This window comes from Polistes canadensis, unplaced genomic scaffold, assembly GCF_001313835.1.
Source record: "Polistes canadensis isolate GaletaPanama2010 unplaced genomic scaffold, ASM131383v1 scaffold_16, whole genome shotgun sequence".
Taxonomy (NCBI): Eukaryota; Metazoa; Arthropoda; class Insecta; order Hymenoptera; family Vespidae; genus Polistes; species Polistes canadensis.
The window spans coordinates 361,282-375,889 of NW_014569563.1; the positions used below are offsets into that span (position 1 = coordinate 361,282).

The 14,608-nt window shown below is 32.1% G+C and overlaps 1 protein-coding gene across 2 annotated transcripts in view; it reads left to right on the forward strand.

Annotated features, from left to right (window-relative positions):
- LOC106793628 overlaps positions 1–14,271 on the forward strand; it is a 36,248-nt gene extending 21,977 nt beyond the window's left edge. For both annotated transcript variants that reach the window (XM_014760729.1, XM_014760730.1), the window contains 2 exons: positions 8,201–8,435; positions 13,249–14,271. In XM_014760729.1, the coding sequence (XP_014616215.1) occupies positions 8,201–8,435; positions 13,249–13,577 (564 nt within the window). In that variant the 3' untranslated portion in view covers positions 13,578–14,271. The remainder of the gene's footprint in view (positions 1–8,200; positions 8,436–13,248) is intronic.
- Positions 14,272–14,608: the final 337 nt, after the last annotated feature.

Consider the following 14,608-nt stretch of genomic DNA (forward strand, 5'->3'; position numbering starts at 1 on the left):
TATATCATTAACAGAAAGAAAAAGGAAAATAACTTTTTGTAGAAGGACGTTGATTAAAATTGTATTAATTAGATTCTACACTCAAAAGGCGATGTAATTAGAGAGAAATCACGACGACATGTGAGATTTGGAAGTGTGATATCGAGTGATTCTCAATGAATCAATGTACACATACGCACAAACATATGTGCACATATATCCTTCCCGTAACATTCTGTGCAGTTCTGCGGGCGATAAGCGGTCGGATGTTAAATCAGCATAAACCGTAAAGTCCAATGAGTTCGATTAATTCAATATAGGATGAGTATGCTCTTTATACAAACGAGAACTGCTTCGGATGATCGAACTTTAACGCTCGATAAAGTAATAATAACATTCAAAGCGCCAATGTTCTGGAACGCGTATATATGTGCGTAGATATATGTACATATGTATGTACATATGTTACAATTTCAATTACAAAGGACCCATTTCAATGTAAAGATATACATAGAATGGTGCAACAAGAACTACAATTTTAATCCGTTATAGAAAGTTTTGTTCAATGAATCTTTTTCTGTAATAGAAACCGAGGTTACCGAAAAGATAAACATGAATATCTAAAAAAAAACTTATTATTTTTTCGATTATTTAAAATTACAGTTCTTGTTGCGTCACCCCATATATACATGTATACAATAAAAGGTACATACATTTTCTATGAGTCGATAATTCATGAAAAGTCGTTGAAAAAAATATACAAATAAAAACAAAAAGTTCAATCATAGGTTGAAATATCAAACGTATATATTGTTAACAAGCGCACAATGGTCATCCGTGAACAATTTAATAATTAAACGAAAAGATACAAAATCGTTTCGTTGGGCAAGAATCTAAAAAATTCATTGTGTATGATCACGTGTTATACCAACTATACATATACACAGAAAAATGAATGAATAGGTCGCATATTTATTTATTAAGCTTTTATTGACACCCGTTTCAATACTTTGTTTAGTTTGAATTTACCTATTGTTGCGAGACGAACCGTGCTTATATTTACGCGATCGATCGAATCTTGACCAAATATTTAATTGCAAATTTTTTCAGGTATTTTATAAAAAGTCATTTGTTTTGTTTCGATTAAAAAACAATTATATTATTTTTATAAAAAAGGAACGTTTATCATTTGCAATTTATCAAAAAGTTGTCAATGAAATTAGGTTTAATATATACAACAAATTTGTAATTCTCAATAATCGTAGTTAGAATTTTCACTTGATATTCGAAAATTTCTTGACTTGCCATTAGTTAGGTGAAATCCTCGATGTGTCGATTATACAGCTCGTCAAGATAATCGTGTCGATGGTAAATGATAAACGACCGTCAGAACGGTTTGATGTATCGTCTTATGATCAAGACTATCATTAGTTTCTGATATCATGCTAAGATTTTGAGGAATGAAAGACCCCGTCAAATTGGAAATCGTACTACTTACAAATTCTAAGGATATATAGGGCAAGCTTTTAAACCCTTTTTAAATATTACAGACATACATATCAAATTTGTTTAATTCATACTATAAACGTATGTACAATACCAGCCGAAAATTTGGTTACGTCACTTCATTTTGTTAAAATTTCTTTATTCTTTCACGTGTTTTATATGACTCTATTTAGAGTTGTTTACATTGGGGGTTTACCTTGTTTACCTTTGCTATGCTTGGATATAAATAATACGGTAAAAAATTGAAATTAAATTGTACCAAAACTTTTGATTACATAACGTATACTAATCTATTCGTTTTCTAATTGAAATGTAAAAAAAAGTGGTATCCATTGTTTAAAAAAAAAAAAAAAAAAAACAAAAAAAAAGAAGAAGTAAATTTGAAAAATGTAAAATAGAAAAGTGTTATCAACCGATTGAATCTAACCAAAGTAATTTCTTATCGACTCGATCTTGGAACTGGCCGCAATTGTTTAGCTGGCGTTCACCAAGGGACGATAGGTACCCTTTTAAGGGTGAAGCTCAGCCAGCTCGAAGTTAAACTTTATCCTGAAGATTCGCCGTAGCAGGAACTCCATTCGTTCCATTAAACCACGAGCACAAATCCGAAGTACGGACCATACAATTTCGGTTTAGTTTGCGCTTGGTCTAACAGAAAATATCTCGATCCAGATTCACTCACATACGTAAAGGATACAGACGATGAAAATTCGAGAGAAGGAGAAACGGAAGAACAAAAAAAGAAATTGTCTGTATAAACACATACATATACGTATACATTAAACGAACAAGAGATTGCCAGATATCGGGAAAAAGTATCTCAAAGATAAAAAAAAAAGAAGAAGAAGAAAAGGAGGAGAAGAAAAAAAAAATAACTTGGTAGGTACTAATAAATCGAACCTCGAGGGATAAAATCTTCCTTTAAACTTCGTTTTACAAATAATGTTGCTTTAAAATCTAACAGAAGAAAAAAAAAAGAAAAAGCACAATTGGAAGAAAATAAAATCTCTCACTCTCTCTCTCTCTCTCTCTCTGAGAAGAGAACGAGAATACTTTAAAGCATTATTCGAAATCGGATTTAGTACGAGTTTTTAAGAGACAGAATAGTAGAAACACAGAGATTCTACAGGAAAGAATAGTACAATCGTATCGAAAAGTAAAAAGAAGATTATAGGGAAGTTTTATCTCGCGTACAGTAGTAGAAAGAGGGCGACAGCTCTTCAAACGTTGACACCCTCCTGTCTTCAGATGAAAGGAGCTTCGACGTTCCGATAAATCGTCGCGTTTTTCGATTAGATCGTCGTCCAGCAGGTTCGGCCAAGACGTCACTGGATCAGACAATCTCCAAAAAGGAGACAGAGTGAGAGAAAGGGAAGAGATAAAGTCTTCTCTTCTTCTTGCGCGTGCCAGCTCCGGCATCAATTTTGGTCCAGTGATATACGAGCGAATATTATCCGGCAAGGACACGACACTCTCTCTCGAAGCTAGTGGAGAAGCTCAACGTATGCAGAGCCTCATCGATTTCTAGCCGTTTTCAGAGCACACCTCGACAGCTGGCAATTTTTCCAAGAAAACGTGCATTTGCATCTTTACGACTTTTGACGAGCAAATCCATATCTTGTCTTTCTCCCTCTTTCTTCTTTGATTTCTTTTCCAAACTACCCCGCCCCGTCCCCGTCCAGCAAAATTTTTTATTATTTTTGTTCTTATTTCCTTTTGTCTTTTCTCTCAACACGTGAGACTACTTCGTCTTCTTTTAAAAATCATTATCCTATTATTTCACGATCTAACTCAATCGTTTCACCACTCAATTTTATCATATTATAATTTAACATTTGATGATGCCATTGACGTCGTGTGTCATTATAATATATTATTTTCACGATCAATTCTAGACAATTATATTTTGTTTCATGCAATACAACAAGGACCTTTCTAATAATATAGAATTTAATTATCGAAGCTCCTTTTCTTTGTTTTTCTTTTTTAATAAAAATAGAATATCGTCGATCGTAAAAGTGATTAATACCGTTGTCGTCCTTTACAAGTGATTTCGAACGGTGAAGCAACAATCATCAATTCTCTTCGGTCAATTCGTGCATAATTGTAAAATTCAGATAACCGAAATCAAAGTGTGTGTTGTATGCTTGGATCATTGAACAATTCGATATTTTTTGGTGACTTTGAAAGCGTCCTCGCATTGAACGATCGGCCAGAAACGTATTTACTATGTCGTTAATTTTAAAGCTCACGACCACATTGCGAGAGAGTATAGAATGGAGGAGGAGAACTATCCAATAGAATGACAATAATTTACGACGAAAATAAAGGTTAGAGAGAAACCCGGATGGCGTATGCACGTTGCACGAGCATCCCTATACTCACACATACATTCTCCCTCTTTCTCTTACTTTATATATATATATATACAATTTTGTTGATTCGTGTTCGTATTTGTCGTTCCGTTGCCTCGTGAAAATATCTATTCGCGAATAGCCCCATAAAGGGACGATCTTTTGCTGACGGTTATTACATTATTGCGTAACCGCGAGCTTACAAGGAACCACACGCTTCGTTGATTAGTGCTACAAAAGAGACTTTGTACGTTATAGATCTCTTTATTGTCTTCATTCACTGTACACCGATTCAATATCTAGATTAAGTTACTTTCATTTTTGCTTTTATTTTATAAATACTATAATATATATATACTCAAATTTCTAACTCTCGTATTAATCAAATTTAATTCGTACCTACTTTTTGCTTCTTTTTTTTTATGCATTGCGTTATTAGTTTTTCAATACCACGCTCGTTTTAAAAGTCGATTAATATAGTAAGTGACGTTGTTAAAAAAGAAAAAAAAAATGATAACATAAAACGTCAGGAGCACGTATTCGATTAATTGCCGACTTTGAATGTAATGTATAAAACGTTGGTCGGTTATCGTTAAACCCTACGATCTTCGTAACTGAATGGGAAATACAAAGAGTGCTACGAGGATCGCTAACGTCGCGTTGTACGCTCATAAAATGTTCGTCCACCTGGGTTATTACGAGCTATTGCTCTATGCCATTTTTCCTCTCTCTCTCTCTCTCTCTCTCTCTCTCCCTCTCTCTCTCTCACGCTTATACCATCCACGAGTCCTTTTGAAATTCGCTGGTGACCTATTAAAAGGTTGCGTAATTTCTCGGCCTGACGCGATCCAATTAAAGTAATGAACAGGCAAACTGAACTACCGAATATCAGGGCTGCGTTATTCGCATTGTTCTCTGTATATCAAGTACAGTCGGGAACAATGATTACAGTCGACAATCCCAATACGAGAAAATTAAAAAACATTCATTTTTTATTTTAACTATATTTGTATATACATATATATATATATACGAAAACTGATTGAATCTGTGACGTTTAATCGATAAACTTCGTACGATTTAATTAGTTCAAAGGTTAATCGAGTATATTCACACGAAAATTCATAATATTTGAAAAAGAAAATGGTACAAATTTGTAATAATTTGTCGATATCGATTTTGACCCTCTTTTTCGTTTTTCTTTCCATATGACAAAAATAGTATTAAAAAGAAAGAACAAAAAAAAATCTCTCGGAGTTTATTGCGGACTGTACTTGGCGTAACGCGAGACAGTAAAATCGTGTACTACGTACTTTCACGCGCGCACGCGTGAATTTGCAGAAATAGTCGAGTATATGTATATACGCGTTGCGTTTATTAACGTAGAGGAGAGAACGAACGAATACGACTCGGAAACATGTTGGCCTCGTCGGTAGCTCAGTAATCGCACCGAATGAGATTCGACAGAGACTCGGGTATCATATGTGCGAAACTTTTAATTGCAACGGAGATTCTACAAATAGATATAGATATGAATATATGTATACATATGTACTTAAAAAAAGCCACTTCAGCACATCTAACAGCAATAAAATAAAAAGAAAGGGTTCATATGAATACATACCCTTGATTTGATTTTGAATAAATTCTATCTTTTAATATACTTTCATAAAAAAAAACGTTCAAAATGACATTCTCGTGTATACAAGCCTGCTGTTGCCCACTTTACCAACGACTGTTTTACTTTTTATATATGTCCAAATGTTACGCGGATTTTGTAAATATTTTATCAAATTCTTTCACGAAGAATTTCAACACTGTCACTGTTTCACTAAATTCATCTAGCGAAAGAATTATTATACATATATAAATTGTTTAGACGTTTGTTCTCTCCTCTCTCAGAGACAACTTGTGTTTACAGGATGTCTTTTGTAATTGGTGGTACAAACAAACAATGGATTATTCTATATGAAAAATTAAGTTTGAAATGTAAAATACAATTTTGTCCAAATAAGACTTTGTTTTTGGAGATAAATAAATTTGTAAATTTGTCAAGTACGCATGCACCTGATTTAGTTTCAGCTTAGTTCTACTCTTCAACAGTTCTACTCTTATGTTTATCGAACAAAGTTGCAAGCTCAGTCAAGTGCATAAGTACTCAACAAATGTTATTCCACATTTTCGACTTACAATTAGTTTTTCCATGTAAAATAATCCTTTACTCGCTTGTACCATCACTAGTTGCAGGATACCAATTATTTAAGCGCAAGGCTCAATTAAACGTCTCATTTCATTGGATCTTTCGCAAATGAGAATTGTATAAAGAATTACCAAGTTCACGTTCCATTGATATGAGATCTTTTTTCTCTCTATCTTTCTCTTATTACAAAGATCTTTTAAAGCTCGGTTGAAGCTTTTCATCGACACCTTTACTTACTCGGAATTAGTACAACATTGATAAAATGTATCATCAAATAATTGAAAAGAATAAAAGAGAAAAGAAACAGAGAATTATTAATAAATAATTTTATTTTAATTATATATAACTGGCTCGAATATTAGAGAAATTTAATTAAATTCGATGCAATGAAAATTAACCGATGAATAAAATTACAATCGTCGAAAAGTTATGCAAGCGTTAAGGCCTTACATATATCCAGAATTTTCCAAAAATCGATTTCTTTTTTAACAGATTGTTGTTCTCTATAGTTTTAGGCTTATTTCTGTAGAAGTCAATTGCAAAAATTCTCTATAGATGCAAAGTTAAGGTAGAAAATGTGACTGCCCGACGAGAGTTTGGTGCACGCAGATTGCTATCGTTTGTTTAAGACACTTAAAACCTTAAATGCGTTTTTTTCGAAACTACTTTTTCCACCACAGTCGGCATGATAACTCATACAATTTTTAATATTTTTTAATGCGACTTTTTTTAAATATTCGAAATCGTTTTCTCTATAATCTGTCGCGCGAGCCGGATTTTGGATACTTTGATTTAAAAATTTTATTAAAATAATTAAAGTGTAAAATTTATGACGTAAAACGCATACTTTTTTTTAAATCGCCACAAATTGCTAAATTTTCCGAAATTCAAAATTCCGGCTCGACAACTATAACGATAACTTTATTTTACAAGAATTTTTCTAAATTCTGTAGATCGATCAAAATTTACAGGAAATATAATATAGACCGTGAAGCAATTTTTTTTTTCTTACAATTAGTGTTGTGGATCACGTGATTTTTTATATAGTAATTTTTGTAAAAATAAAGTAAAATAAAATTTTGTATAAAGTTTAAATACCAATAAACAATGTGCACTATTTATTTTTATTAATTTCTATTGTTTATCTCTACTAAAAAAAAATTTTTTTCTTTTAGCACATTTTTTACGCTGCTAGACGTATGTAAGGCCTTAAAGTGAATAAAATAATCCCTAGGAAGTCTGGTTAATAATTTCTATTGATATATAATAATTACGTCTGTTTCTCTCTCTCTTTCTCTCTCATAGAAATTACGCATTGTTCGGTCAATGAATTTAACGTATAAAAGTATAAAAAGAATTTTCGTGGCTAGCCACGGGAATTGGATACTCTGGAGACTATATTCGTTCTATTCACTTGCTATCATTTCACTAGAATCGTGCTAGATAAAGAGAGACAGAAACATAGAGATAGAGAGAAAGAGAGAGAGAGAGAGAGAGAGAGAGAGAGAACTTAATCGCTTGGCGATTATGTGCTCGATAAATCGCCGGTAATTTGGTTTAAGCACTTTGTACCTTTATGTACATCCTGAATATAGAACTATCAAGTTCCTGGATTATCTCAACAATTGAGACCTCTCTCTCTCTCTCTCTCTATATATATATATATATATATATCTTGAGTTGTCTATAAGTTACAAGCAATATATTCCTTCACCTTATCGTTTACATACTTGTGTTAAACTTTATTCATTATTAATTATTATTTCAAGAAAATAATAAAATGGATTTTTTTCTGTAAGTTTTAATTTAATCATGAGGCTTCTAAAAAAAACCAATTTATTTTCACTTTCTGTTACAAAAATAAATGACGGATAATTTAATTCCTACGTTAATAAAATTAAGAAAATTATTGAATTCACTTACGTGATTCTAAAATAATTTTGTAGCGTATCGATAATTATAATTTAAAAAGAAAATTACATATATATATATGAACACATATGTGAAATTAAAATGATATAAATAATTTTTGTTAAATATACGAACGTTGTATTTTTCGTTAATATACTTTGGAATATATATTCTATTATAATAAGAAATTTACAATTAGATGGAAAGAGAATATAAATAATAAGCTAATCGATTTATGTGCCGTTTTCAGATAATGGGCAAGTGGTATGTCGTGGAAATTCTTGAACATAGGAACGATCCGATGAGACCTATAAACAGTGAACGCGTAGTTCTCGATTCCTGTCCAACCGTTCAACTACGCTCGCACGAATATTCCTCGCTGACACTTCTCTGGACAGAGACTGCTGGAAACTTGGAATATACATTTCGGATATCTGACATAACCAGGAGACCCGGATTCTGGACTTCCTCTTCTTTACAAAATGGTATTTTTTTTTCATTATACATATCGTCTATGTTCAGCCAAAAATTCCTAACTAATATTTATGCTAATCTAATTATTACTCGTCAAATAAATTTTTAAAGGGAAAGAGTTTGGTAAAAGTATGCTTTTTTTACCATTGATATGTTATACGGATCAAGGACCACTTTTCCTGAATTGTTTATAATGTTTTAAGCAATGGAAGCTACATAAGTCATTTTCGGTCAAAAGTATATTTAATGACTTTTTTCGGAACATAAACGATTTTATACTCTTATTACGCGTATTATTCGAATTGATTATTTATATTAAAAGAAAAATTAGAAAAAAAAGAATAAAAACATCGTAAGTTAAATACTTATATAAGTTTATTCTAACCTATGTTAAATAATTTTAAGGTCGGAGCTATCACAAATTACAAATATTCCCTTTTTTATTCTTCCCATTGTTCTTTTACTTTTTCTTTTTTCTTTTCTTTTCTTTTCTTTTTTAATTCAATCATTCCAGCGTGTATATAAATGGAAAAATAAATAGAAGAAGAAAACCAATTGAGGAAATAAAGAACCTTCAGTGAGAATATACGTAACTCCGATGGTCCGAAACGGACGGGAAGAGAAATTTACTTTACTGTTTGATAGATTCCGTCTTTTTGAAGGCTCTGTTTTGATAGGAAACAAAAGAGAGAAAGAAAGAAAGAGAAAAAGATAGCTCGATGAACCAACTTCCAATGGAAAAGCAAAGTTCTTTTGAAAACGATTATCGTAAGCTGCCAGATAACCGATCGCATAAACTTCCCGATGTATTTTGGAGGCCATTCGAGAAGAAGTTTTCGAAACTGTTTGAGGAATAAATTAGATTAACAGGCCGACCAAGCTACCACTATAAAGTTACCATAAAGCCTCCACAAAGTTACTTTATCTTAAGGATTATATAATGGCCAGCCATTAAAAATCAAAATCTACTTTTCGTCCTTACCATATTTTCATTAATTCTTTTCTCCACGGTCATGATTCTAATATCGGAAAGTATTTAGAACAAATTTTACGACCATCGACGGTCACTTTTCAAGTCCAAACTTCGTTGGATTAAATTTTTATCGAATAAAAAGTAACATTTTCAAAAGTAATAATAATCTCTTTCTAATAATCGTTAAATAATGTTTATATTTCTTAACATTCAACATCAAACTTTTTCGATTCTCGTCACTTTTGCCGAATACAAATTTACGCTTAACGAAATAGCCAATAATTTTTGCAAGGATTAAATAAAAATAAATTAAACGTATTTTAAATAACAAATAAATGTAATTGAACTAATTTAATTAACTATATTATTGGTGCGGGACGAATGAAACTGTTCGTCGCCGCGCATTATCTCAAATCGTGGAATTAAACTGGACACGACCACCCTCACTTTCATTTCCGTATTGATTTTTGTACGATATTTATTGTTATATTTGCTCAAGGCGACAAATAAAAAGTCGGAAATGAAATTGAAATTATAAAATTTATATAATATTTAACGATAGCTCCCCCCCCCCTCTTTCCAAAGCACCAAAGTATACAATTTGGGAACTATTGTTCTGTCACGACGATGATGCAATTAAACGTTATAGAATTATGCGATGTTTATATTTCTCAAAAAGATTGTAAATAAAATTCGACGGACATGTAAAAATAATAAAATCGATGGATTGTTTAATTATGTCGCGATAAAAGTTGGAAGAAAAAGTTTGAAAAAAAAAAACAAGCCATTGATATTATTCGAATCGATGGAACAATTATGTTTCGTATCATTTGTAGAGGAAGTGACAATCGTTCGGTTTGGAAAATGGATTTCAATCTGTTGGAAATAATTATTAGCACTGGCGCTCGGTTAAAAACAATTTTTCAACCGTTTTATGTTCTTCTCTTTCTTATATCCTATCTTTTTCATAGGTCTCTCTCTCTCTCTCTCTTTCTCTCTCTTTTCTTTCTATTGTCCAGGATTACTATAGATGCAGCTGCCTTTTCGATTAGGAGAAATCCATGCTCGAGGTATTAGCTCGATCGTAAAAAGGCAGATGGCAGATCGTTAATACCATTTATAATCAAAAAGAAAATTGGATTAGTCACACAAATATCTATCGGACAAACAAAAATTGGAAATATTCGACTAATAATTATTATCTGTAAGGATAAATTTTTCTAAAGTCGGCATAAAACAAATTTTATCATAGAAATGGAACAAGTATACAAAATAAGGTATACTTACGAAACAAATCTTTTTACAAATTCAAAATTAATTTTTTCATATCTCCGCTTTGAAAAGCTTTCTGTCCTATCACGAAAATGCATTGTCCTCGCATTTGTTACCATTCTCTATTTTATCTTTCTCCCTTTTTCATTTACAATGTTGGAACAACCAATTACGATTTTCGACTAACATAAGACATGACTGAAAACAGAGAAAATTCGTAGGAAAACTCCACCGATGCGGGGAATTCAAAAAAGCAAATAATTTAATAAAAGCTTCGCTTTTTTAATCGTTTTTTTTTCATTTCAAAATCTTTTTTCATCTCTCTCTCTCTTTATATATATATATATATCTGTTTCACACGTAATCATATATATTGAAATCGTAAAATATAAATTTCTTATCAATAAATCTTGATTTTTTAACGATCGTAAAATTCACAATAAACGAATGGGACGGAGCAAATAAATTTCTTATTGTCGGAGGCTTCATTCAAGTCGTCGAAGCAATAAATTAACGAGTTCGTTTTAAAGAATCGGAACTCGTAACTCTAATGCACAATCACGTTGCTCGAATGTTGAAATTCGTTGATCTCGAAGAGATGACGTTTTATGGACTTACGAGAGTGAAAATAGAGAAGTACTTACTTCCCATGGTAAATTCTTTGGGTTCCTTCGCAAATATCTCATCAAAATGCAACGATCGTAAGCTCGTACTCAAAAAAGAAAAAAAAATAGAGAAAAAAGAGACGAAGAGAGATAGAGGAAAGAAAAAGAAAAAAATAGAGAGAGAGAGAAAGAGAAAAAAAAGAAACGAAAAGGAATAGGAAGGGGGGATTGGTGAACGAGTTTGTTACGTTTTCGACGTTGAAAATCGTAATTTTCGTGGGTCCCGAAACGTGAGGTAAATTTTTACACTCGTGTTCGTCCTCCGGTCAGCACTTGGCAGCCAATAAACGAGGAAGGTTCAGCAGGTAGGAACGAAATCTGTGCACAGTCACTTTAACGACCTCGACGACGCATCATTATCTAATTTTGATAGTTAGTTCGTTAGAGCAAGAAAATCGTTGAATTCGACACGTCGGAGTCGCTTGATTTTTAATGATACTTTAATTTCTTTCACTTTTATTAGAATCTTTTCACGTTTCCTATCCCGTGAGAGACACTTTCATCGGAAAAGAAAAATGGTGGAAAAAACATATTATTTCATCGATAACTACATTTTTATAGCGAAAAATGACTAATTTAATTTACATTACTTAAAATGTTATAAACAATAATTAAGGAAAAGTTCACTATCAACTCTCTTACAGAGAGAAAGCATGGTAGAAAACTTTAAGAAAAAAACATACTTTTCCAAATTTGATTCGTCTCATTAACAATTTGTTTGACAAGCAATAACTCAGATTCATAATGATCAGAAATGTTAGATAGTGACTTTTGCTTGAACTGCGCGTAGAAGATATAAATATTTGATATATATATATAAAAGTAGTATTAAAACACTGTTTATAAATTGACTATTAGCACTTGGTGAGAGTCCTAGTTACTTTAGTTTCACGTCAAAACGTTCACTAGAAAACGTGTTGTAGAGTAACAAGATATGAACACGTATCTCGTATTACGTGTCATTATGTCGTTAGATAGCTACTTAACCTTTGATTAAAAATTACACGTAGCTACTCGCAGACACGAGAATTACATATGTATATAAAAGCTCAGTCACAAATGTAAACTTTAATTCACGTTTAATGTGCACCTCATACGATACGGTCCATAACAGAACGGAGTTTCATGCGTGTGACGTTTCGATGATCGCTCTTACAAATGTCGACGATCCCTGCTGAATCTGACATTTCATTGAAAACGCTTTTCACCGATCGAGCAGTTAACGGCACGTAAAAAATTCCATCCCCTGTCTTTTATCGTTTACATCTGCTGGTGACAACTAGGATGCAATAATGACTACCTTTTACATGAAAACAAAAAAAAAAAGAAAAAGAAAGAAAAAATACACAATAACGTTATTGATATATTCTAATAGAAACGGGACAATATCGATCATTATTTCATTTTTGTTTACTTAATATACATACCTTGATACATATTTACATATATCATCGACCAAAAGTTTCAGGTGCACGTATTGAATTTTTGTATATTGTATAGAAATACTTTATACACACACAGATAGAAAATTAATTAGAAAAAACTAACTATATACTAGAAAAATTTGGTAAAAGAATAATTAAATATAGTTAAACGTAATACTCGTAAAAGTAATCAATTATTTTCTTTACAATTATTTTCTTTACAACAATGTTTTTCTTCTCCCGTTGACAAATTACTCCAATTATTTTTTAAAATTGTCCAACAAATTTTCTCTCAACCTTAATACAATGATTGTAAATACATAAAATGTGTAATATAAAAATGCATTAAGTGTACCGAAATTTTATCTATAATAAATAGATACCAAATGTATATATAAAGTAAGAACGATAAAAAATAAAAAAAAGTGAAAAAATATATTCACCGGAAGATATAAAAAATTCTAATCTCATGGGCATTTTTCTGTCGTAGGAACGTTGGTAAGAAACCAATACAGACAATTCATTGGTTGCGTTCACGTAATGAAAGCTGTGGCCTCGGACATGGTGTTGACCTTCTGCTCGCGAAACCCTACAAGCCAACTCTATTCCTTGCTACTCTCACGGGAACACACGCTTGGTGAGGCTGACAGACGAGGGGTTCACAATCTTCTTGGTCGACGAGGTCTGAAGATTGTAGTAACTCGTGAGACCTGCGTGAACGGTGCAGCTGGATGGAGAAGAGCTATGGTTGACCTCGTTACCTCTACGACTCTTCTAGCTCTCCTATCCTCAGCGATCCTTTCCAGATCCTCGCAGTAAAACTCTTGACGTGACCACGGACTCCTCCGCGATTTCTCCTACCAACCATCTTACCCCACCTTATGACACTTTACTCCATCCAACCAATCCACCACCCCTATCCCTTGCGAACAAGTACCCCTCTCTCATCTCTCGAGTCACGTAGATCTCGCGGATAACTCACGCTCTTTTTTCCTGACATAAGAGGCGTTTCGTAATTTCGCACGATATCAAAAAAGAAAAAAACTCGTTTACCCGACTTTTCAATCGATTCATCTCACTCGAATATCGTGAAATTTATTTAAAATGTGTGTATTGAAATAACAAAGGAAAAAAAAAGAAAGAATAAAGGAACAAAGAAATAAAGCTTTTCAATATCAACGACATCGATATATCGCTCGATAGCAATGCACGAGTATATAGTATTGTTAGTTACCATAGAGAAAAACTATTATTGACGATTTTTATTTAAATCGATACTAGTTAGACACATCTGAAATATATGGACATATATTATATAGGTATATAAAGTATATCTCGATATATATACTATATATACGTATGAATATATATTATATATCACGTCCTTCACACATTCATACTTTACTTTTAACAAATAGTTAACGAAGAATCGTTCGTATAATGAGATATTACGGATACAATTTCATCTTGAAAAGAGAGAGAAAAAGAAAGGTACAGAAAAAATAGAAAAAAATAAAAAATAAAAAATAATAAAAAAAAAAAAATAAGTACCAATAATATTATTAATAATAATAATAATAATAATAATAATAACTAATATAAGAAAGAAATAGAAAAAGATTGACGTTGTAAGGTCGGACTCGATAATTTTCGGGTTCTTCGAGAAATCCATGACAATATCGATTTACAAAAAGCGATTTTGATCGATTTTTTCAACTACGAGTACGGCTTTTCAACGTAGATATCTTTCTATCTTCGAAATAGCAGTAATAGGACAAATTTTCAAAGATTAATATCCGAGTTCGTTGTACTCGTAAGTTTAACATTTTTCGATATCTCATCAAAGAAAG